Source organism: Gracilinanus agilis, chromosome 1 (genome assembly GCF_016433145.1).
Source record: "Gracilinanus agilis isolate LMUSP501 chromosome 1, AgileGrace, whole genome shotgun sequence".
Classification (NCBI taxonomy): domain Eukaryota; kingdom Metazoa; phylum Chordata; class Mammalia; order Didelphimorphia; family Didelphidae; genus Gracilinanus; species Gracilinanus agilis.
In genome coordinates this window covers 672,297,358-672,321,728 of record NC_058130.1, presented here as the reverse complement: position 1 = coordinate 672,321,728, position 24,371 = coordinate 672,297,358, and the positions used below count along the sequence as shown (strand labels likewise).

The 24,371-nt window shown below is 39.8% G+C and overlaps 1 protein-coding gene across 1 annotated transcript in view; it reads right to left on the bottom strand.

The window, feature by feature from the left end:
• The window catches only part of RNF139 (ring finger protein 139), a 15,941-nt gene extending 13,960 nt beyond the window's left edge, over positions 1-1,981 (bottom strand). Inside the window, exon 1 of the mRNA XM_044658283.1 lies at positions 1,779-1,981. Coding sequence (XP_044514218.1) covers positions 1,779-1,956 — 178 coding nt within the window. The 5' untranslated portion in view covers positions 1,957-1,981. The remainder of the gene's footprint in view (positions 1-1,778) is intronic.
• Positions 1,982-24,371: the final 22,390 nt, after the last annotated feature.

Below are 24,371 nucleotides of genomic sequence, written 5' to 3'. Positions count from 1 at the left end.
AGGCACAAACCTTGGGTAGGTTCTAGAAAATTAGAAAAGCTTTACTTTTCAGTAGGTGGGACAAAGTGATGAGAAAGCAGGAACCAGAATCAGAAAACTTGAATTCAAATTCAGGCTTCAAGACTAGTGGTGTTATCCTGGGCAAGTCACTTAGAACTGTCTACTCCAGTTTCCTAATCTGGAAAATGGGGCTAATAAATAGTACCTAATTTTAAGGGCTGTGGTAAAAAAAAAATCAATGAGATATTTGTAACGCACTTTACAAACTTAAAGCATTATATAAGTGCTATTATTAAATTACTAAAAATGTGCTGGTGGCAGGTGTACCAGACCAATGAAGTTACAGGTGTTTTTAAGTACTAAAGAATGTCAAGATTTTATTACTTTTAACTGAATAAAAAACATATGACCCTTAATAATGCTACCACAAAGCAAAACCCGTATTTATTCAATAAGAATAAAGATGCAACGAATAGACAGATAATTTATATTCTTGATTTGAAGAAGCTCAAGTGTGGTGCTATTCAGAGTACTCCAAGACTTGTGGTCCTGGTGCCAATTTCCACTAAATGATCTTGGACAAGTCACTTCATCTCTCTAGGTCTCAATTTCCTACATATAAAATCAGGGGAGCTGGACTATGTAATTAAGACGTTCCATGAATATAAGAAGACAGGATGAAATACCTTGACAGTTTCTGGATAAGCACAACTTAGCCCAAGCAGCACCATTCATAAACCAAATCTGACAATTCAGACATACCAGAATTAGCTTATGCCAACTCTGACAATTAAGAGAGACTTCATTTTAAAGCACAAAAGGTTCTTTTCCCTTGTGGCAGAAATGTTTAATATTAGCCCAGAAGCTATTATTTAATTCTACAAATTTTACAAATGAGGAAATCAAGGTCCTAAGAGGTTAAGTTGACTCTCTTGAAAGGTTATGAAGTCGGTGACAGAGCCAAGTCTCAGGTTTCCCAGGTACAAAGTTCTTTTGACTGTTATGTTGAGTTATGCTGCCTGTCTGTATATGTATGAAGGACTTTTAAGGCTTAAAAACATCCCTTTATACTCGGTGCAACTATTAAGGAAATGATTTTTCAAATGTGGTTTGTCCATTCTAACTTCCTGGTTTATTCCTCTTCAGCATAGCATGCTCAGTTCCTCAATTAGGATTTCTGTAATCGTTTTGAGGTTTGACATTTGCAGGCTTCCTCATCTGGAATGTCATTAGCCACCACTGACAACAATGACAATAACAGTAGGCTCATACTGGAAGCACCTGCTGAAAACGTGGAACTGACAGTATGGCAGGAAGGAGGGACGTGGGTGATAGGGAAACCTATCTAAGCCCATGAATTAGTGCATTTTGTCCAAGGTCAAGTCAATAGCAAAGCTCCTAAGCCTTCGGCCTCTCCCGTGGCCTTGGCCATCTGCCATGATTCTCATCCACAGGACGACCATAGCTCAGGCCCACCTCCACGCCCTAGCCCCCAGGAGCTAAGGTAGAGGGCTCAGCATAACGCTGACTCACCCAGAGCTTGGGCCTAGCCCCCTCCCCATTTTCGGAAGGCGGAGAAGCCCCTCTTTCTTCACCCCACCCCCGCCCCCTTAAGCCGCACCTCTCCCCTCCCCACCCCCCACCGCAGGGTAGAATCGCAAGTCCCGGGGCAAAGCTTTGCAGCAGACAAAACCGCCCTGGTGGGGCCTCCCGGGGCCCGGGCAGAGCCGAGACCGAGGGGGACGCGCGCGCGGGGGACCGTGCCGCCCCGTCCTTACCCAGGAGCCGGATGAGGATCTGGAGCCCGACGCAGAACCGGCCCTGGCTGGCATCATAGTAAGAGTTGAAGATGGCGTCGATGATGAAAAGGCAGGGAACGCGGAGCGCCACCTCCAGCGCCGTCCAGACCTGCTGCTGGGCCATCCGCACCTGCTGAGGGGCCCCCACGGCCGCCATGAGCCGCCGCCGCCGCCGCCGCCGCACCGGGGCTGGCTAGGGGCGGGGGCTGAGGCGGGCTGCAGGCCGGCGGACTGGCGGCGAGGACGGCAGGAGGGAGGGGAGGCGGGAGAGTGGGAGGGAGGGGGAGAGAAGAGAGGGCGGCTCCTTCCGCGCCCGCGCCCGTGCCCGCGCCGCTCCCGCGCCCTCCCTCTCCTGTCTCTGTCACGGCCCGCCCCGCCGCCCGCTCGCTTCTCTCCGGCAGGAGCAGGCGGCGGCGGCGGCGGTGGCGGCGGCGGCGGCGGTGGCGGTGGCAGGGGCGGCTTTCTGCGGGGCCTCCGGGCGTCGGTGTTTCCGGCCGCCTATCGCCAGTTTCCTCCTCCCTCCTCCTCCCCCGCCCGCGGAGCGTCCATCTTGACCTCTCCTCCGCCCCTCTGCCGTAGCTGCTGGTGCTGGCCCCGGAGGCGTCGCCGGCGGTCGCGCGAGACCGGGGAGCCACCTCCGTCTGGCGTCATAATCCGGCGCTGGGGGCGCTCCCGCGCCGTCATCATGAACCTGCGTTAGCAACCAGCTCCAGCCGTTGCCATAGTTACGCCGCCGCCCTGGGGCGGTTTGGGGTGGGAGGGTGAGGAGATGAGCTGGCCCTCGCTACTGGAAGCTCGAGCTTAATTCGGATCCACTACGGGCTATGGTGGCTGCAGTGGCCCAGCCCCGAGCCCTCCTTTCACCTGCTTTCCGGGCCTGCGAGCCAGTCCCTGCTTTATTAGAACTTCCTTAACGTATGATGGTCGCCATTAGTTGCTTTCATTACACTTCTCAAACTGAACCATAAAACGCTCCCTAAGGCAGGACTTGGAGGTGAAAAGTATTCCTTGGGTTTGGAGTAGGAACGTCTTTATAATCCAGCCATTTCTTATTTCAGATGAAACTGAGGCTCATATTGGTTATGTGCTTACCCAGGGTCACACAGGAATCCTGAATCCAGGGCAGGAAGGAACCTTCAAGGTCATTTAAATCTTTTACAGAGGAAGAAACTGAGGCCCAAATCACACCAGAGCCTCTCATTTAAAATCCAACCACGCTGTTTCTTCTGCTGCAACAACCAAGCTGTCTCAGCCTCTGCTCAGTTTACATCTTAAACATTAAGATCTAGGTTAAAGCCATTTGCTCTGAGTTCCACGTTTAAGCTCAGCCTTGAAAATTCACTGTTTAGAATCATACTGAGAGGCCCATTTGAACAGTTTGTCTTTTTTTTAAAGATGAGTGTGCAAATGAATTTCCTTACATATTGTAGGTACTTAATACAAATTGAATCTCATTTGCTCAGTGGAAATAACTGCCTGAATTTATCCCATATATGCACACAGAATGATCCAAGGAGTGCAGTAGCTAGTACTCATTTCATCAAAGTAGTCCATAGTATTTCATATTGTCTGCATAGTCCCGATGGAGAGATATGAGGTTCAAAATTGGTTCAAAGGGATAAAAAACAAGGGTAGCCCCTAGAGAAACCTGTGCCTCAGAAGGTTGTTGCAGCTATGCCAGTTGAAGCTGCAGATAAACTTCACTCCAGCTCAATACATCCCATATTGGATATTAATGGATATTGGATATTAATGGATCAACATCAGCTTGTTGTAGCACGCTCAATAGTGTCCGAAGGCCTTGATCTCACACCTCTACTGAAATTTTATCAGTGGCTTTCAACTGACTACCCAGCAAAACCCAAACTCCTAGCCTGACACTTAAGGCCTTCTACAATCTGACTCCATCCCATCTTTAGAGCTGTAATATTCTTCATCCATACCAATTCAACCAAATTTTCATCCAACTTTCCAGGTTAACTTTTCTCACTATACATTGGTACATGTCTTCTCATGCCTAAAATGAATTTCTTCTAGTAGAGTTTATGAAAATTCTTCTCCTTCAAATCAAGTTCTACTTCTTCCATGATGATTCCTTGATTACCAATATTAGAAGGGCTCTTTTCCTTCGGTGATCTTTCCAGCCTTTCTGACCTATACATTTCATCCTCTTTTCCCCCATATCAAGGCTGTTTGTATACATAATGCCTTCTAGATTGTAAGCTTTCTGAGAGTAGGACAATGCCCTTTCACCTATGTAAATATCCCCAAGACCATGATATAGTCTGTTGCAAGAAAATCATGCTTGGTGAACAATTCAGTTCAAAAAACAGTAAGCACCTGCTATTTGTCTTCCTTTTGCCTCTAGGATAAAGCAAATTCTTCTGGTTAACCTCAAAGCCCTTCAAGACCTGGCCTCAACCCAAATTCCAGCCTCACTCCCTTACTGTCTCTCACACTCTGCAATCCAGACAAACTGGCCTTCTCTCTGTTCCTTGGGTATGACACTGTCTACTGCCTCCTTGATTTTGCACTAGTCATTACCTTGTTGAATTCATTCTCTCTTCACCTCCCCCCTCAGACTCAGCCAAAGCACCACCTTCTGAACATGAAGCCTTCCCTGATTCTTCCCTCACAACTGCAAGTACCTTTTATCCCAAACAATTTTGTATTTATTCTCTTTATATTACATTTATGTAGACCTATACATGTAATATTAGTATATCTTATATAATTATAAATATAAAATCATATTAATTACATTTATAAATAAAATTACATATAAAGTTATTACAAAAGGTAAAACTTCAGAGTAGTTTTGATCTGCATTTCTCTTATTCTAGGAAGTATTCTTTCATGTGGCTCTTCTTCCTTTGAGGACTGTTTGTTCATAATCTTTGACAACTTCTCCATTAAGGAACGGCTTTGGGGAATGATCTCTGCTTGATGAAACCATGCTGGCCCCTTTTGACCACTGCTTCTTTTTCTAAATGCTCACTAACCATCTCTTTAATTTAAAAAAAAAAAGGAATCAAATTCAAGTTTACAACTGTAAAAAATAACTTTGAACAAAAGAAGAAGAAAAGAAGAAAGAGGGAGAAAGATGAGGTAGACAAAGCAGAGAGTACTATCATGTATCGTGCTATTATAAATGAGTGATCACATCCTGTCATTAAAAAAATTGGCAAGGGGAGGGAGACAGGATAGATATCAAACAATTTTGGTCAGAAAATTTTCTAATAGGAAGTGAGTGACTCATGACAATTTTCATATTAAATACAATTCACATAGATTATGGTTTCCTAATGTTTTAGATTTAAGGTGGTGTTTCTTATTAGAACAATTCTCTTACTTGTATCTGAATTTGGCTAATAATGACATTTGAAAAATAAACTTGATTTTTAACTATTTGACAGTTCTATAATGAGTCACATTAAGCGTATTATATAAAATTGTTTAACAATTAAAATCTTGGAATCTGGTTGATTTGATTGTATGACATCTTAAAAGAAATATAAAGGGGGGCAGCTGGGTAGCTCAGTGGATTGAGAGCCAGGCCTAGAGACGGGAGGTCCTAGGGTCAAATCCAGCCTCAGACACTTCCCAGCTGTGTGACCCTGGGCACGGCACTTGACTCCCATTGCCTACCCTCTACCACTCTTCTGCCTTGGAGCTGTGTATTGGCTCCAAGACAGAAGGTAAGGGTTATTAAGAAAAAAAAGAAATATAAAGCAATAATTAGACATTTTTTATTGATTTTGTAAAAAATGTTTTAAATATTCTCACAAGGAAAGTAAGTTTGATACATTTGTCCTTTGAAAGAAGTTCTAATTAATGAAACCTTTTATATAATGAAATGGAGTATGTTGATTCTAATTAGAAAATTAGATTTGCATAAATACATATATGTATGAGAAAATGTTAGAACATCCAACTTTTCTCTAATGAATATTGAAAACTTGGGTAACCAATAAAGAGAGTCTAGCGTGAAGAATTTTTCAAGTGAGTCCTAATGGTTGTGAAGGGCCCAATGTTTGCCATGGATGACCATCAGCAAATGGCATGTTTGTTCCAAGCTCAACCTCCCAAACCAAACTCAAACAAATAGCTCAGAGTTCTGTGAGGAGTGGGAGGTTTTCTAATATTACTGTTTATGAATCCCTATCCAATGTGTTCTCCCTAAATTCGTTCAATCCGTTAGTTTTTTTCAATATTAGTTAATTGGTTACTATTTCTTCAGTATCCAATAATCAATACCAATTAGTTTTTATAATAGATATTTATTGAGAAAGTCTAGCAAGGACAGAAGTAGAAAGAGAATACCCTATGGGGAAAGGACTTCTCAATTACTCATGCCCAGAAACAGGCTCATGAACCTTCCAGTAATTGGGCATCAGGCAGAGCATATTGCATATGCCTAAGGATTGGGTCCTTATTGGCCAAGCCTCCCATTACACAAATATATCACTTAAAAAATATAACTTCCTTGTAGTACTTTCAAATTGAAAAGGACCTTCTCCAAAGATTCTCAAGCCTTTTTTGGTATTTGCTAAAAACCATTTGCAAAGGACCCCTAAATAGGTTTTCCCAGTCAAGATGAAAGGAAAGGGAATAGCATTTATTACCTACATGAACTGTGTTGAAAGCTAAGCTACAAATAACTCATCTGATCCTTACAATAACCCTGGAAGGTAGGAGCTATTAACCTAATTTTATAGTTGAGGAAACAGAGATAGATATGTTAAGTGATTTGCCTAGAGCAGTGATGGTGAACCTTTTAGAGATAGAGTGCTGGGCCCCACCCCAACCCCCTAGACCATGTGCTATGCCCCTTCCCCCCCAAGTTCCAGGTGACCCCCCCATTCCTCTTTACCCCATGCAGGGGAGGGAGGAAGTGTTCCCATTGGATTGCTGGGAAGAGGGGCAGGTGAAGTGAGGAATGTCCTCAGGGAGTGTAGAGAGGGGGAGGAGAGTATCCTGAGTGCTCCTTTCCCCTCCAGCTCTGCCACCTGTGAGCCACCCGCCTTACCCCTGTGCGCTCCCATTGAGCTGCTGGGCAGAGGGGTGAGGGATATGAAAAAATGTCCTCAGGCACAATGGAGAGGGGAAGGAAAGCAGCTCTGCCCAAGTCCCTCTGCTTTTCTAGTAGTAAACTATGGGAGGAAGGACGACCACATGCCCACAGAGAGCATTCTGCGTGCCATCTTTGACATCCATGCCATAGGTTCACCATTACTCGTCTAGAGTGATACCACTAATAAGTGTCTGAATTCAGATTTGCAGCAAGGTCTTCTAGACTCTAGGCTCAATACTTTAACCACTTTGCCACCTAATCAATCAAGAAACATTTATTTAGCACCTATCATCATAGCCAGGCACTGTTCTAGATGATGGTGATACAAAGAAAAGAAAATGAGAATCCCTGTCTTTAAGCAATTTACATTCTACCAGAGGGAGATATGTACCTATATAGAGATATGCAAAATATGTGCAAAAAAAAGAAAAAGTGATTTTTAGGGAACATCTTGGGAGATCAGAAAAGGCTATATGTGTAGGGAGGCACAGGAATTGAGCTTTAAAAGAAACTAGGAATTCTGAAAGATAAAAGTGAGTGGGGTGTCCATTTCAAGAGAGGGAGCAGTTGTTAAGATCTGCCTTCCTTTGGTCCCCTGAATTAATTTATAGAAAGAATTTAATCAGTTCATTTCTTACTGTAGTATGTCCACTTGTTGGACAAGGTTCACAGAATACCAACAACTAAATTACCATTTAAAAACTCAGTGATTCTTAGCATCCTCTTTCCTCTTTTCTGTTCATATCATAGAAGCTGAAGTGGACCACACAGGATTGAGGACCATTTTGTATTTTTCATTGTTTCATGGATCCCATTTTCAGAAGACTTTCCCTTCAAGGGGCTAACCTATAGAAACTAAGCCTCTCCAGACTTAGCTAGAATGATTCTCAGAAAATAGTCCTTTGCCACATAGTTGTAAAACATGGTGTGGGTTGTACTGACTGGCACTGCTAATCAAAGAGAGCCCTAATTTGCCCAGCTAATCCTCCAAAAGAACTCACTGGGGCCCCAGAGCTGTTGTTTGTTTGCTTCTTCCCCATCCCACGCTGTAGAACAGCAAAGAGAAATCTAAGAATAGAACATTAACAAATATTTACTGGACACCTAATTACAGTACCTGGAATTTCAAGGACATTTGATTTCAATGGCTGTGACAACATCTATGGCTAATGGTTGTACCTTAGTCAACTTTGTTTGAGTTGCTACAGTTAAAATGAATCACTCCTTGGTAGAAAATGATAAGCATTTGTTTAGAGTTGAAAGGTGAGGGTGACAATGTAATAGAACTAAGCAGAGTTCAAATCCTCCACAAACAACATAATAGGGTTTATAAAAGCAAGAGAATGAGGCAACTAGGTGACTCAGTGGATTGAGAGCCAGGCCTAGAGATGGGACGTCCTAAGTTAAAATCTGGCCTCAGACATTTCCCTAGGTGTGTGACCCTGGGCAAGTCATTTACCCTCCATTGCCCAGCCCTTACCACTTTTTTGCTTTAGAACCAATTGGTTCTAAGGCAGAAGGTAAGGGTTTAAAAAAAAAAAAAGCACTAGTAGAATAAGAAATAATAATCTACCACCAGTAGATTTCTCCATACGGCTTAGGAGTCAATACAAGGACCCTATAAATCCCAGGCAGCAAGAAATTGGGGTCATTTGCAAGTAAAGTGAAGAGCAGCCTAGGAAGGGGGCCCCAAGGGGCCCCAGATTAGAGGTGAGGGAAAGTTTCTAAGCAAAGGTCAGCCTAGAACGTTAGCAGCAGAAGCACATTGGGAGTATAGCTGATTTGGAAAGGAAAAGGAACTATCAATATCAGATCTCAAACTACAATGCAAATCTGTAATCATTTAAAACTATTTGGGGGGCAGCTGGGTAGCTCAGTGGATTGAGAACCAGGCCTAGAGACGGGAGGTCCTAGGTTCAAATCTGACCTCAGACACTTCCCAGCTGTGTGACCCTGGGCAAGTCACTTGACCCCTATTTCCTACCCTTACCACTCTTCTGCCTTGGAGCCAATACACAGTATTGACTCCAAGATGGAAGGTAAGGGTTTTAAAAAATAAATAAAACGATTTGGCACTCAAAAAAATAGAAAGCTCAATCAGTGGAATAGATTAGTTTCACAACATCCAGGAGAAGAAGGTTTAAAAAAGCCAAAGATCCCAGTTAATAGGGAAAGAGCTGACTGGCAACAATAAATAAATAAAACTGTTGGGAAAATAATTGTAGTTGAGCAGGAAATATATTTAGATCAGTATCTCTCACCACATACCAAAGTATGCAAATGGATATATAAGCTAAATATAAAAGGTCGTATCATAAACAAATTTGAGGAACAAGGAAGGAATGAATGAATGTATAAAACATTTATTAAGGGCATATTATGTTCAAAGCACTGTGGGACCAATGCAACTATCAATAATATGGAAATAAGTCTTGATCAATGACACATGTTAAAACCACTGGAAATGAACATCAGCTAATGGGGGGGGGCGGCTAGAAGGGGGGGTGAAGGAGTAAGTAAAAACATGAATCATGGAACCATGGCAAATTTTTCTAAAAATAAATAAATAAATAAACAAATAAACAAACAAATAAATAAATAAATAAATAAATAAATAAGCAAACAAACAAATAAATGAATGAATGAATAAAACCAAAGCACTGTGGGGATACAAATAAAAGTCAGACAGACCCAGTCTCAAAGAGTGCACATTCTAAAAGGGGAGACATTGCCTATAGAAGGTTTTAGCTGCAAGTCAGATGTCCTTTGTTCCTTAGGATACAGTGGCAAAGCAAATGTTGATGTTTCTTCTTTATAATTTCTTCTGATAAAATCATATGTATTTCTGATGTTGAGCCATGTAACAATGCCAGACTTTGGTGATAAGAATTTTTTTTTCCCTGTGTCTTCATAAGCTGTTGCCATATTTCCTGCTTGGAGCAGTTGCCAGGCTGCATCTCCTCAGAAGTTACTTCCTAGGATGATGACTAGGGACCCTGGACTGGAAGTGTTGCTTACCCAAGGCTCTTGGGTTCAGGATCCTAGTTTGTCTCCATCAAAGTCTGAGGGGAGATGGTGGTGAAGGGTCCTTTGCTGCTTCAGCTGGGCAGCCTCACCTCCTTAAATTGCCTTATGGATCAATGGATGGGAAAGAGTTGACATCTAAACGAGTGATAGAGAGGATGACACAAGACTAAATGGACAATTTTGATTATATAAAACTTTTACAGCAAACAGAACAAAGAAAGAGAAAAATGATCTATATTTTCAAAAAAAATCTGTAGCAGTGCTTTGGGTAGTACAATACTCCAAAAATGGGAACTATGGGATTGTTTTCCTATTGGTGAAAGACTAAACAAAACTTTGGTATATGAATATAATGGAATAATATCACACCAGAAGAAATTATGAAGTATAAAATTTAAGAACAAACTGGGAAGACATTTATTGATGCAGATGAAAATGAGCAGAACGAGGAGAAATTGTATGATGACAACATTTCAGAGAAACTATTTTGAAAGACTAGAACTCTGAACAAGGCAATGATCAATTCTGAATTCAGAAGAGGCTGATATATGCTGTTCACCTCTTGGTGGAGAAGGAATGGACTTAAAATGGAAAGAGACATTCAATTTGGGATATGACCAATGTGAGAATTTGATTTGTAAAACTATAAATGTTTATGATAAAGATTTTTGTGGTTGTTTTATTCAATAAGGCAGTAGTGGAGACAAGTTATCAATGCATGTAAAAATACAATTGAAATGTATTTTTAAAATAACATGAAAAGATAAAAAGGGGCTGGTAGGTGGCACAGTGGACAGAATGCCAGGCCTGGAGTTAGGAGGCCCTGGGTCCAAATCTGGTCTCAGATACTTCCTTTGCTGTATGACCCTGGGTAAGTAACAACCCTATTTCCCTATCCCTTGCCCTTCTATCTTAGAATTGTAATTAAGATAGAAAGTAAAAAAGTAAAAAAAAAAAAAAAAAAAAGTACATGACCAAGGTCACAGGTGTCCAACATGTTGCCTGTGGTTCAGATGTGTCCTCCTGACCATGGAATGTAATAGCCTGGATTAAGTTTATTTAACAGCATTGGTGTTTATCTTTTACTTAATTTACTAGCACAAAACCTGTCAGACCTTCAGTCAATAAGTATCTATTAAATGCCTACTTTGTGCCAGGGGCTGGAGATACAAAGAAAAGCAAAAGAGGGTCCCTGCCCTGAGGAGCTCAATCTAAAGGGGGAAAACAACAGGCAAACAAATAAGCACAGGCTAGTTATATACAGGAAACGGAGGAAATAATTAAAGTTGGGAGGGAGCTAGAATTAAGAGGAATTGGGAAAAGCCTGCGAGATTTTAGCTGTGACTTCAGGGAAGAGAGAAGGCAGAGATGAGGAGAGAGAGCATTCCAGGGATGGAGGAGAGCCAAAGAAAAAGCCTGGAGCCAAGAGATGGAGCCTCTTGTTCATGCACCAGCAAGGAGGCTGTTCGCTCCCTCTGAGTAACTTCTGCTAGATGTCATGCTAATGGACCAGATTCCACAAGAAATGGGAATAAAAATTGATCTAGCCAGTGCATATATGGATTTCTGGGATGTTACATTATTGAAAAAAATTGTAGATGCTTCTGGATACCCACACAGGGTTGTTTGACCCAATCCAAACTGGTCTCCCTCTTGTGGCTTAGAACCTGCCACCAACACTGTGGGATCTTTAGAGGTATCTTACCAGCGGGCATGCTGGTATTTATTATAAACCCATTATTTAGCAAATGGAGTTAAAAGAACGATGTCTTATATGCATTCATTTTCACACATTTGACTAAACCTCAGAAAAATGTGTTTTTTAAAGTTTAAATCAGGGGCAGCTAGGTAGCACAGGCCTAGAGTCAAGAGCACCTGGGTTCAAATGTGACCTGAGATGTTTCCTAGCTGTATGGTCCTGAGCAAGTCACTTTGCCCCAACTGCCCAGCCCTTGCCACTCTTCTCTCTTAGAACTGATATGAAGACCGAAGGAAAAGGTTAAAAAATAAACAAACCAGCTGAAGTCTGAGTTTCTTATCTTTTTTTTGTTTGCCTTGGATCCCTTTTAGCAGACAGGTGAAACCTATGCATGCCTTCTCAGAATATTTGTAATTAATTGAAGGAAACACAAGTTCCAGGTGGAGGTTACAAAACAAAGATACATTATTTTTCCCATCCAAGTTTCTAGACTGCACCCCACCCCCCAAATCTTTCTGCAAACCCTTTGGGAGTCCATAGACCACAAGTTAAGAACCTTTGGCTTAAATGAACTATCAATGTGTATTTTTAAAAAATACACTTGTGTGAAATGGAAATTTAAGGGGACCTTGAAAATATCAAAGTACACCCTCTTTAACCACTATTTAAAAAAAAACAAACAAACAGGAAAAACCATCTTTAAAATGGAATGTATTTATTGAGAGAGAAATGTGGGGCACTGCTTCAAGTCACGGATCTCAGACAAGTGCCCCCAAAAACTTAAAGAGAGAGAGAGAGAGAGAGAGAGAGAGAGAGAGAGAGAGAGAGAGAGAGAGAGAGAGAGACAGAGAGACAGAGAGACAGAGAGAGAGAGAGGTGGCCATGTCTGCCTGGCAGGCACCAGTGATAAGCACACTGATACAATCTATCTGATACAAAAGTCCTCAGGTTTACAGAGAGCTTTACAGTGGGTATATTCAAGCAAATTAACATTTTAAAGAACTAGTCAAGGGTTGGAGACAAAGGTTTTCATCCAGAAATAAAGGACAGGAATATTACACAAAGAAAGGAGTTCAGGACTGGATTATTGGGGCAGGGCTGATGTGAGGATTAGTCTAGCCATTGACTTAACCTCCCGGAAGAAGAGAAATGGATTGGGGGGCTTGGAATGACCAGCTTTACTAACACTATTACCTTGAGATATTAATAATCAATACCTTGAGAATAACACACTAATTTCTTACTACACACACATATTTAAAATATACTTGTGGGGGCAGCTGGGTAGCTCAGTAGATTGAGAGTCAAGCCTAGAGATGGGAGGTCCTAGGTTCAAATCTGGCCTCAGACACTTCCCAGCTGTGTGACCCTGAGCAAGTCGCTTGACCCCCATTGCCTAGCCCTTACCACTCTTCTGCCTTGGAGCCATTGGCTCCAAGACAGAAGGTAAGGGTTGTTTTTTTTTTTGTTTTTTTTTTTATTTTTTTTTATTTTTTAAACCCTTAACTTCTGTGTATTGACTTATAGGTGGAAGAGTGGTAAGGGTAGGCAATGGGGGTCAAGTGACTTGCCCAGGGTCACACAGCTGGGAAGTGTCTGAGGCCGGATCTGAACCTAGGACCTCCCGTCTCTAGGCCCGGCTCTCAATCCACTGAGCTACCCAGCTGCCCCCAGAAGGTAAGGGTTTTAAAAAATAAAATAAAATAAACTTGTATTATATATTTACTTATATTTATATATTTAATTCTATGTATATTAGCATCATTAGCATGACATCTAACAACAATTATACAAAGGTAGCAGACATATAAATATATTTTATATATACTGCTATTGACATATATATATAAATATATATTAGCATTCATTGGTATAACATCTAGCAACAATTACACAAAGGTAGCAGACATATATAAATATATTTTTTATATTCTATATATGCTTTCAACTTAGAAAAACACAGAACCACTAAAGTCATAAAAACCAAATCTTTAATCAGGATAAGAGACAAGTCCTTAATATTCAGCCACCACACAGAGTCAAGTGCCAAATACTACACAGAGCTAAAGCTCTGGGACTCTGGGAACAGTGTCTCTGGGAGAATGTACTGCAAAGATAATTCTCCTAAGAGTTACAGAATTTGGGGGTCTTATATACCTTCTGGGGGAACAAAAAAAGGGGAGTAAGATTGTTTAGTTCTAATTAGCAAATTAGCAAAGGAAATGATGAGCTCAGAACTTGATTAACAGGAAGAGGTTAATGCTTTGCAATGGATACAAAAAGATGTTTCCAGCCAAGGACTGGAATATGGGGGAGGGGGTTTCTGATTACTTTGGGAGAAACTCCTAAGACTTGATTACATACTAATCTTATCTAAACTGAGATCATTAAGGTCTATTTAAGGTCTATTGCTCAGTTTGGAGATAAGGTCAGTCTAGGATTTCCCCCAAGGCAAGTTCCTAAAGGACAAGGGGCAAACTTGGGGTTTCAAAAAACACAATTGACATACTTCTATTGATATAGTAAATATATATTAGCATTCATTGGCACAACGTCTTGCAATAATTACACAAAAGTAGCACATATATGTTATATATAAATGTATATTTAAAATATTCTTCTATTTTATATATACTTATACATAAAAAGATATATTAGCATTCATTATTATAACATCTTGCAACAATTACAAAAAGGTAGCAGACATGTTATATATAAACATATTTTTAAAATTCTTATATTTTATATATACTTATACATAAAAGTATATATTAGCAATCATCATTATAATATCTGGCAACAATTACACAAAGGTAGCAGACATATATTGCCAGAAGTCATCAAGCCCACTCTGTCTGACATGGTCGAAGGTATGACCTTGTGGTCTGCAAAGCAGCCTCAGGAAGGATGGAAAACACCCACTCAGACTCCCCTGTGTGACTCCTCTCTTACTAACACTCCTTATTATTGGAATTATTGTGATCAATTTCCCTACTCAGCCCCAGGGAAATATGGAAGAATAGTAAAGTCTGCTACTAGAGCCTTTACAGGCCCCCTACAGACTCCCAGGAAAGTCCCACTTTTACATGTAATAATACAGAAATTCCACTAAAGAAGTCACCTCATAACAACCCAGCAAATAATGAGTTAACACTAAAGATTTTTTAAACCCAACAAGACTGTACTTAGATTTTTCACTTCCATGTTTGCATAATAGCAGGCCAAGACTGCTTCCAACCTTTCCCTGATCTCTGATCTGGAATGTTAGCACAGAAAGGCCAATAGATGAAAAATGAGAATTGCCTTCCCTGGGAACGTTAGTACCCCACCAGATTGCTTACCCCACAGCCTAGGAAAGATGTTAAACATACCTTTGAAAAATATTGAAAGTTACTGGAGAATGAAAAGTTGTTAGTAACAAAGTTAATGAATGACTTATTCATTATCTCTAAGAAAAGATGTAGGTTGAAAGTGAAGAAAAGGGTATAAAAAATAAAGGCAGCCCAGGCCTGACCAGAACAGTCTTTGGGATGCCTGACTAAAACTCTGACTGTTCTCAGTCATCTCAATACGCCTATGCCACCCCACCTCCTAGAGATACCTGGACCACAGAAGTGGGGCTTCTGCAATATATTATATATAAACATATTGAAAATATTCTTATAACTCCAAAGAGATCGTAGATAAAAAGACTTGCACAAAAATATTTATAGCCACACTTTTTGTGGTAGCAAAAAAATGGAAAATGAGGGTATGTCCTTCAATTGGGGAATGGCTGAACAAATTGTGGTATATGCTGGTGATAGAATACTATTGTGCTCAAAGGAATAATAAACTGGAGGAATTCCATGTGAACTGGAAAGACCTCCAGGAATTGATGCAGAGTGAAAGGAGCAGAGCCAGGAGAACATTGTACACAGAGATGGATACATTGTGGTAAAATCAAATGTAATGGACTTCTGTACTAGCAGCAATGCAATGACCCAGGACAATACTGAGGGATTTATGGTAAAGAATGATACCCACATTTAGAGGAAGAACTGCAGGAATCGAAACACAGAAGAAAAACAACTGCTTGAACACATGGGTTGATGTGGCCATGATTGGGGATATAGACTCAAAACGATCACACCAATGCAACTATCAATAATATATAAATAAGTCTTGATTGATGATACATGTTAAAACCAGTGGAAATGCGCATTGGCTATGGGGGAGGTGAGGTGGGGGTGGTGAAGGGGAAAGTAAGAACATGAATCATGTAACCATGGAAAAGTTTTTTAAAAAATAAAATATTCTTATATTTTATACATACTTATACATAATAATATATATTAACATCCACTGTGATAACATCTTGCAACAATTACACAAAGGTAGCAGATATATATTATATATAAACATATATTTAAAATGCATTTATATTATAGATCCATTCTGTATAGAAGGAAAGGGTAGAGAGCATCTTGGTAATAGAGAAACTGGAGTAGTGATTAGCATTGATAACTGAGATTTTACCCTCAAGCACATGAGGACAGTGTGGCCTTTCCTCTCAGGTACCTTCTTGGTACCTCTTCTGGAAGTCCTCCAAAGGCCTGGAACAATTGCCCCTGGCCACCAGCCCCAGGGTACATACCTTTGTGGCTTTTCTCCTTCTTTTCCTGAATTTTACAGGGAAAGTTATTTATAAAAACACTTGTATTGAGACTCAGGCCTCTAGGTGGGAGGCCCTGAGTGCAAATCAGATTTCAGATTCTTCTAGCTATATGACCCTGGGCAAGTCACTTAACAACCCCCTTTGCCCAGCATTTAGGAGTGTTCTGCCTTGAAACCAATACACAGAACTGATTCTAAGACTGAAGTTAGGGATTAAAAAAACAAAACAAAACATTTTGTGTATGAGAAGGTGATTGATATATCTTACATATTGTAATAATTAAAATTGTGAGGCTGGTAGTAGCTCAATAACTTTATTAAATCAAAATAGTAATAGTAAAGAGAGGGAGAGGTAGGAAAGAGGTAGAGAGATACCTGGGGCTTTCTAATCTATTGACTGTCATGATGAGCCTATAGTTAAACTCCAACAAGGGTTCCTTCCACTCTCCATGCTCTAGTCAGAAGACCCAGACAGGCTCCTGGTCTGACTTTATAAGGGTCTCTCTCACATGTCACATCTCAAGAACCAATCATAATTTCTTAATTTGCCTGGGCCACCCCAGGAGGGCAGTGATCCCACTCAGTGGAATCAGTTTCCCCTCTCTTTGTTTCCTTGATTCTTTAACTTCCTTTTTCTGAGGGCTTATCTATACCTGAATTTACTCAGTGGTCTTTGACCTCTAGGTCACTGAGAGATGACATTAAAAAATATTTTATGCAGGTAATAAAGTGGGTTTGTGTTACTAATTTGTAGGAATGTTTTTTTCAAATTTACACTAAAGTTCTCAATTTGGAAACTGTTCTTGGAATTAGTTTCTGAATTTTGGGATATGATATATATCAATTGGAATTATATTAATAAAATTGTTCCAGTTTGATGCTTTTTGATATTCCAATGCTATAATCACACTTTGTATTCAAACTGTTTTCTCTATGTCTTAAGCCTGATGTATTATGTGACTTGAAAAAAAAAAAGAGCTGTACCACTGCCTCTCAGCTGCATATATGGTGACATTTCCTCCTTCCCAGTGCCAAATAAATCTGCTCAGGTCAGTTTTGGATAGGGCTTTGAGGGGAATTCAGTACTTTTCTCTCATTCATTAATTCCTTTCAGTCACTACAATATCCCTAAAGAAAGAAAACCTATATCTGAGATTTTTGCTGTAACTGATCCTTATGTTTACACTTCAAAAACATCATTGTTTAAAAAAGAAGGAAAAGAGTGGCCCTAAACCTATTTCTAAATAATTGACTGTGTTCTTTTCATCTCAGAATGACAGAATATTTTGAAAAAGAAAGAGAAAATGGGAAGCACAAATTTAGAGTATTATGCTTATGAGATACACAGGTAGAGACCATATTTGGCCAAAGCCATTCATAAGTTGGGAACTGCTGACCCTGCTGAGGTGCTAGTCATCCTTGAACACCCCATACACTCCATATTCTGCTATTGGACCAGAGTCTTCACTTCTGAGTAGTGGCACATTTTTTCAAAATGGGAGGGAATCCATCACCCGGACTGAGCAGTTTTTCCATTTCTTCTCTCTTGACTGGGTCCTAAAGGAGTCTTAATTTCCAAGACAACAGTTTGTTATAAATAAAAATTAATCTTGGAGGTTTACCACTAGATTTATAAGCATTTATTAGTAAAGGGAGAAAAGAGGGTTTGGGGGCTTTCTAAAAAATCCAGACCTCTATTGTGGCCAGCAGTTGGAGCTGCAGCTTGCCAGAGATCAAAAGATAAAATAAGGCTGCCAGGAAGGCTAGACAGTGGGCTCATCCAGAGAGGTGGGAGCAAAAGAGACCCACTGGCTTCCCACATTGGTCTTTCAAACCTAACCTCCTCCTTCTCAGCCCATCTTTTCCTTGGCCAATGGCTTGTAAATGTCATGCTGTCTCCCTCCTGCCTCCCTGGTGATACAGGTGCTGATGCTGGGTCGGATACTTGACTCTGACTCCTACTATGCTGAGTCACTGGGTTGTGGGAGAGGGAGATCCCCTCAGTGTTTACCTGGCACAAGTCAGTAGCTTCAGAAGAACTGCTACTCTTCAGCATAGCTCCAAGTTATTTTCTCAGACTTAGCCTTTCTGGTTCAAGTCTTCTTAGTGAGGTACTACCTCTCTTAGGCTTATGGCGATTAACCATCATGCTTTCTAATTCTTATCTCTGTCAGCTAAACCATGACCAAACTGTGCATTTGTCCAATCATAAATCAATCCTGGTATCCAGAATTTCCAAATTATGAACTGTAGAGATCTCTTCTTGGTCATATGCAGATGAGCAGCTGGGAAACTAGGCTTCATCTGTAAAATGGAAATAATAATCACACCTACCTCTCAGGGTTGCTGTAAGGACAAAATGAGATAATATTGAGAAAGTACTTTTTAAACCTTGAAGGGTGATCCAAATGATAGCTATCACCATGGCCATGATCATCTTCCTTATTATTATTATCGGTATTATCAGGTATTGATTCAGACTTGTCTTGGATAACTGTATTGTTGCCATAGGCTGTTTTCTTGTTATTTATCTCATGCAAGTCTCACATTTGCAACTTTCCATCAACAAAACTGTCAAATGCTGAAAGGAACACACCTTTACAAAGTCATTTCATTACCTAACTTCCTTCTATTTTTGAAATTCAAGTAGTTCTTGGTTGGAATTACACTGTATGTGGTGTTCCTAGCTCTCCCGGTTTTTCTTGATTCTTGGAATTCAAGTTTTCAAAGGTAAATATGGCAAAGTAAATCGTTTCTATTTATCAATAACTATAACACTGCTTAAACAGATGCAGGAATGAATAATCTAAGAGGTAGCAGAATTTACTAGTGCATTTGAATGTACACACTACTATAAACTAAATTTTTTAATAGACCTATGATTTCTACCAATGCAAATAAATAACTACTCTTTTAATTTAAAGTTTTAGAAATTTACCTAGAGCAGTGATGGTGAACCTTTTAGAGACCTTTAGAGACTTCATGCCCAGCCGCAACCCCCTTCCCCTTCCTTACCCCAGACAGAGGAGGGAGAAAGTGCTTTCATTGGGCTTTTGGGCAGAGGGGCTGGTGAAGTGAAAAAATGTCTTCAGGTGTAGTAGAGAGGGAGAAAGGAGCAGCTCCACTAAGTCCTTCTGACTTTCTAATAATGAACTCTGGCAAGCCACATGCATGCCCACAGAGAGGGCTTTGTGTGCCCTCTCTGGCATGCATGCCATAGGTTTGCCATCATGGGTCTAGGACATAGAGAGATAAAGTGAGTCACCTAGGGTAACACAACCAGTATGAGCAGAGGGAACACAGGTCTTCCTATCTCCAAGGCCAGTTTTCTTTCCACTCTAATATGGCCACCTTTCCATCTAAGACTATAAAATTTAAAATTAGCCTCTTGTTTTCTAAAGAGATCATTGGAAGCCAGGAATATATAGACCCAAATTCATTCATTCAATCATTCATTCAGCAACTACTTTTCAAAGACCTACGATGTGTTAGAAACAATGGGAAGATTCAAGAAACATACCATATCAACTTTTCTCTTGAGAAATATATATTTGAGAAGCTATACGATCAACATAAAGCAATGTGCATACATGCTAGTGTAACTGGTCCAAATACTAAAACAGTATAATTAAATGCTAGTACAGTATTGTACAATAAAGTTGTTCTCATTGTTCAGTCTTATAGTCATGTCCAATCTTTGGGGCCTCATGGACTATATAGCACTCCAGCCCCACTGTCCTCCACCATCTCTTAAAGTCTGTCCAAGCTCATGTTCATTGCTTCCCTGGCACTGTCTATCCATCTCATCCTCTGCCTTCCTCTTTTTCTTTTGCCTTCAATCTTTCCCAACATCATGGTTTTCCCGTGAGTCCTGCTGTCTCAATAGAAGGCCAAAATATTTAAGCTTCACCTTTAATATTTGACCTTCTAGTGAATAGTCTGGGTTAATTTAAGTGTTGACTGATTTGATCTCCTTGCTGATTAAGGGACTCTTGGAATTCTTCTTGAAAACCACAATTTGAAAGTGTTGGTTCATTGAGAGAAAGAACTGTGGGAGTAGAAATGCAAAAGAAGGACATAATGACATCACTTATCACATGTATACATGGGCATGTGATTTGGGGTTTAGGCTTTAAAAGATCACCCTACAGCAAAAATGAATAATATGGAAATAGGTATCAAGTGATAACTTTGGTACAACCCAGTGGAATTGCTTGTTAGCTCTGGGAAGAGGGGAGGGAAAGAAAATGAATCATGTAAACATGGAAAAAATTTTAAAAATAAAAATTTAAAAAATTTTAAATTTAAAGAAATTTAAAAAGAAAGTAATTGATTCTTCAGTGCTCAGCTTTCCTTATATGGTCCAACTATCACAACCACACATTGCTGCTGGAGAAACCAAAGCTTTTAACTATATGGATCTTTACTGGTAAGGTGATGTTTCTGCTTTTTAGTATGATTTCCAGATTTTCCAAAGCTTTCCTCCTGAGGAGCAAGCATCTTTTAATTTCATGGCTATAATTGCTGTCTGCAGTGATCTTTGAGCCCAAGAATATAACATCTGACACTGCTTCCATTTCTTCTCCCTCTATTTGCCAGGAAATGATGGGATCAGTTGCTATGATCTTGTTTTTTTGTTTGTTTGTTATTTTTATGTTAAGCTTCAAGCCAGCTTTTGCGCTCTCTTCTTTCACTCTCATCTAGAGGTTTCTTAATTCTTCACTTTTTATCATCAGAATGAGATCATCTGCATGTCTTAGATTGTTGGTATTTCTCCCAGCTACCTTAATTCCAGCTATTTATTCCTCCAGCCTAGCATTTCATATGATATACTCTGCATATAAGTCAAATAAGTCAGGTGACAATAGGTAACCTTAAGAAGGCTATCTATTGTCTATTTATTTATTTATCTATTTATTTATTTGGGGGAACAAATTTGATCTCTACTATAGTGAGGGGGCTATTCAGACTGCAGGTCTGCTACATGAAAAGCTGACTTCCAGTTTATTCTAAATGTTTTCTCTTGAGGGAAAAAGGTTGGGAATAAGTAAGTTAAAAGGGAGTTCAAATAATAGGCTAATATTGTGAGTCTGGAAGGCTATTTAAATCCCCAGAGTAGGAGGAAGGATACTCAGATCAAATGTTTATAAGCTAGTCCTTTGTGTTTTGCATTTCTGTGGGGTAAAATAAAATTCTGTCCTGAATCCAATATGAATAAAATGTTTGCATCAGAGCTGAGACCCTTTAAACTATTTCTATGAGGTCCAGGACATGTGGAACCTTTTGAAATTTCCCCAGAAAAATTCATTAAGGTCAAAAGTGATTTTTTGAGTGAGAGTTACTTTTAAAAAAATTTTTTTTATGAACTCTCTAGAATGACCAAGTCTAATTCCTACCCTCAATTAATTGAAGGGCTATAGTGTATTTTTTCAAAACACTATTATAGCAAAGGAGAAGGAGAAGGAGCAAATAGGGTGACACTGAAGGGGTTTCAGAATTAGAGCCACTGCCACACCTTTGGTATTATGGTGACAGAGAAAGCAGGTACTGTATTCTCCTTTTCTTGCTAGGAGCATGTACTATTATTTTAAAATAAGCATCCATCTCAATGTAGATAAGTATCATGTCTTACCCCTAAGTTTTGTCTTCCTTTAACTCAGATCTTGGCCAAGGCCAATTAAAAGATAGAGATTATATCCCTATCCCACACTCCTGAGGCCAGTGACAGAGTAGCGGATGAGAAAGTCTCTGCTCTCTCCCCTGAAACATATCAAACTGTACTGAAGGCCAATGGCTAAAAGACTGGGAATCCAGTGTAACTTCCCTTTATATTTATCTCCAATTTATCCTGTTTCTAGAGATTGTTCCAGGTCTCCGATTTGGGCGATTCCTTGTCTCACTTTTGTAGGTAGTTATTTTATTTTATTTTATTTTATTTTATTTTAGCTGATCTCTTTTTTTATTTCTTTATTTAATTTTAGGTAGTTATTTTACAAGTTCTTTTCCTTATTAGGCTGTGGGGTCCTTGAGATGAGAGATGTGTGCGTGTGTATGTTTGTTTATTTTTGCCTTTCTCTGAATCCCCAGCACTTTGCACAGAATCGGACACATATGTGGTTAATAAATGCTTGTTGACTTGATTCACTACATGCTCTAAGTACCTGTATTGGGCAATGACTCAACTCTGAATTTTCTTCTTGTCCCATTGACTTTCCCTCACTTATACTGTAAATTGCAAACAGGGGATTTCTTTCCAGGACAATTTGAATAGAAAATTTGTGGAGTGTAGCTATTTACAATCAAATTTGCTAATAAAAGCAGACTTTAGTATATACTTCCACAGTTGCTGAAGAATTACAACTCTTCCATCTTATGGTTCTGTCATTTTCAGGAGTGAAGAGCGTTGTTGTCCAGAGTCCTTGGATCCTAAGAAGAATTTTATCAGGAATCTGAGACCAAATCATACCTAAGCCTACTTGAAAGACTAGCTAAAGATATGAGTCAATATTTATTTAATAACTTTGAGGAGCTAAGATCTAGCTTAAGCTTATGGAATCCTCTAAAAGCTGGAGACAACAGTATCAAAAATAATAAACTTGTTCAACACGAAAGCCATGATATTTATGAGGAATCAGGGGAAAATACGCCTAAATGTATAGCTTTACTGGTCTTTTTCTGTTGTCTTAGTTCTAGGCAAGGCTCAGCTATGCAAAGATGAGGAATGGATAATATTCTGTTACACTTTTACTTGTAACCAAAACTGGCAAGGAGGCTAGTACCAGAATTCCCTAGGGTTTTCTAAATTCCTCAGTGCTCTAGCTGAGATATTATTAGTGTTATACGTTTTTAGCAGACCAAATTTCATTTGGTCCTTTAAGCTACACCTTCATCACTAACTGCATATTGAATATTTCCAATGACAGAAGGGAATACACATTCTCTTACCTTCTGTCTTAGAATTAATATTGTCTATCAGCTTCAAGGCAGAAGAGCAGTAAGAGCTAGACAAAAGGGATTAAGTGACTTGCACAGGGTCAGCCTTCTTTATATTTTTTTCCCAAATATATTTATATAAGTGCTTCTTGTCTTCCTCATTAGAATGTGAATTACTTGAGGATAAGATTGTTTTATTCTTTATATTTGTATTCCCAGTGCCTAGCACAGTGCCTGGCATGCAGCAGGCACTTACTTAATAAAGATTTGTAGATTAACTGAAGAGCAGCTAGGTGAAACAGTCGCTAGAACACTGGACCTGGAGTCAAAAAAGCCTGAGCTCAAATATGGCCTCAGATACTTACTAGCTGTGTGACCCTGGGCAAATCACTTAACTCTGCCTCTGTTTCTTTATCTATAAAATGAGTTAAGAAGAAAATGGAAAACCTGGGTTTTTGCCAAGAAAACCTCAGATGGGATCACAAAGAGTTGGACACAACTGACACGAATGAACAACAAAGATTAACTAATCTACAGCTACTCAAGCTCAACATGCCCCAACAGAACTCATTTTCTTTTCCACCAAACCCCACTTTCTTACTTCCAGATTTCTACTGAGGCCACCACTGTCCTTCAAGTCCTTCAAGTCCAAATTAACTACCTCTGAGTCATCCTTAAATCATCACACTCTTCCACCACTTATCTAATCAGTTGCCCTGTCTCGTTGATTTTACCTTTCATAACATCTTTTATATCTCACACCTTCTCTCTACTTAACACGGCCACCATCTTGGTTTTAAGATCTAAAGATGATAGATTTAGAGTTAAAATGGACCTGAGATTAGACCTGAGTCTAATTAATCCCTTCATTCTATTTTTTTTAAAGATAATTAATTAATTAATTAAGAACATTTTCCCATGGCTATAGGGCTCATGTTCTATCTTCCCTCTTCCCACCCCCTCCCTTAGCCCATGCACAATTCCACTGGGTTTTACATGTGTCGTTGATCAAGACCTATTTCCATATTATTGATATTTGTGCTAGGGTGCTCATTTTGAGTCAATATCCCTAATTATATCCCCATCCTCCCATGTGATCAGGCAGTTGTTTTTCTTCTGTGTTTCTACTCCCCCAGTTCTTCCTCTGAATGTGAATAGTGTTCTTTCTCATAAGTTCCTCAGA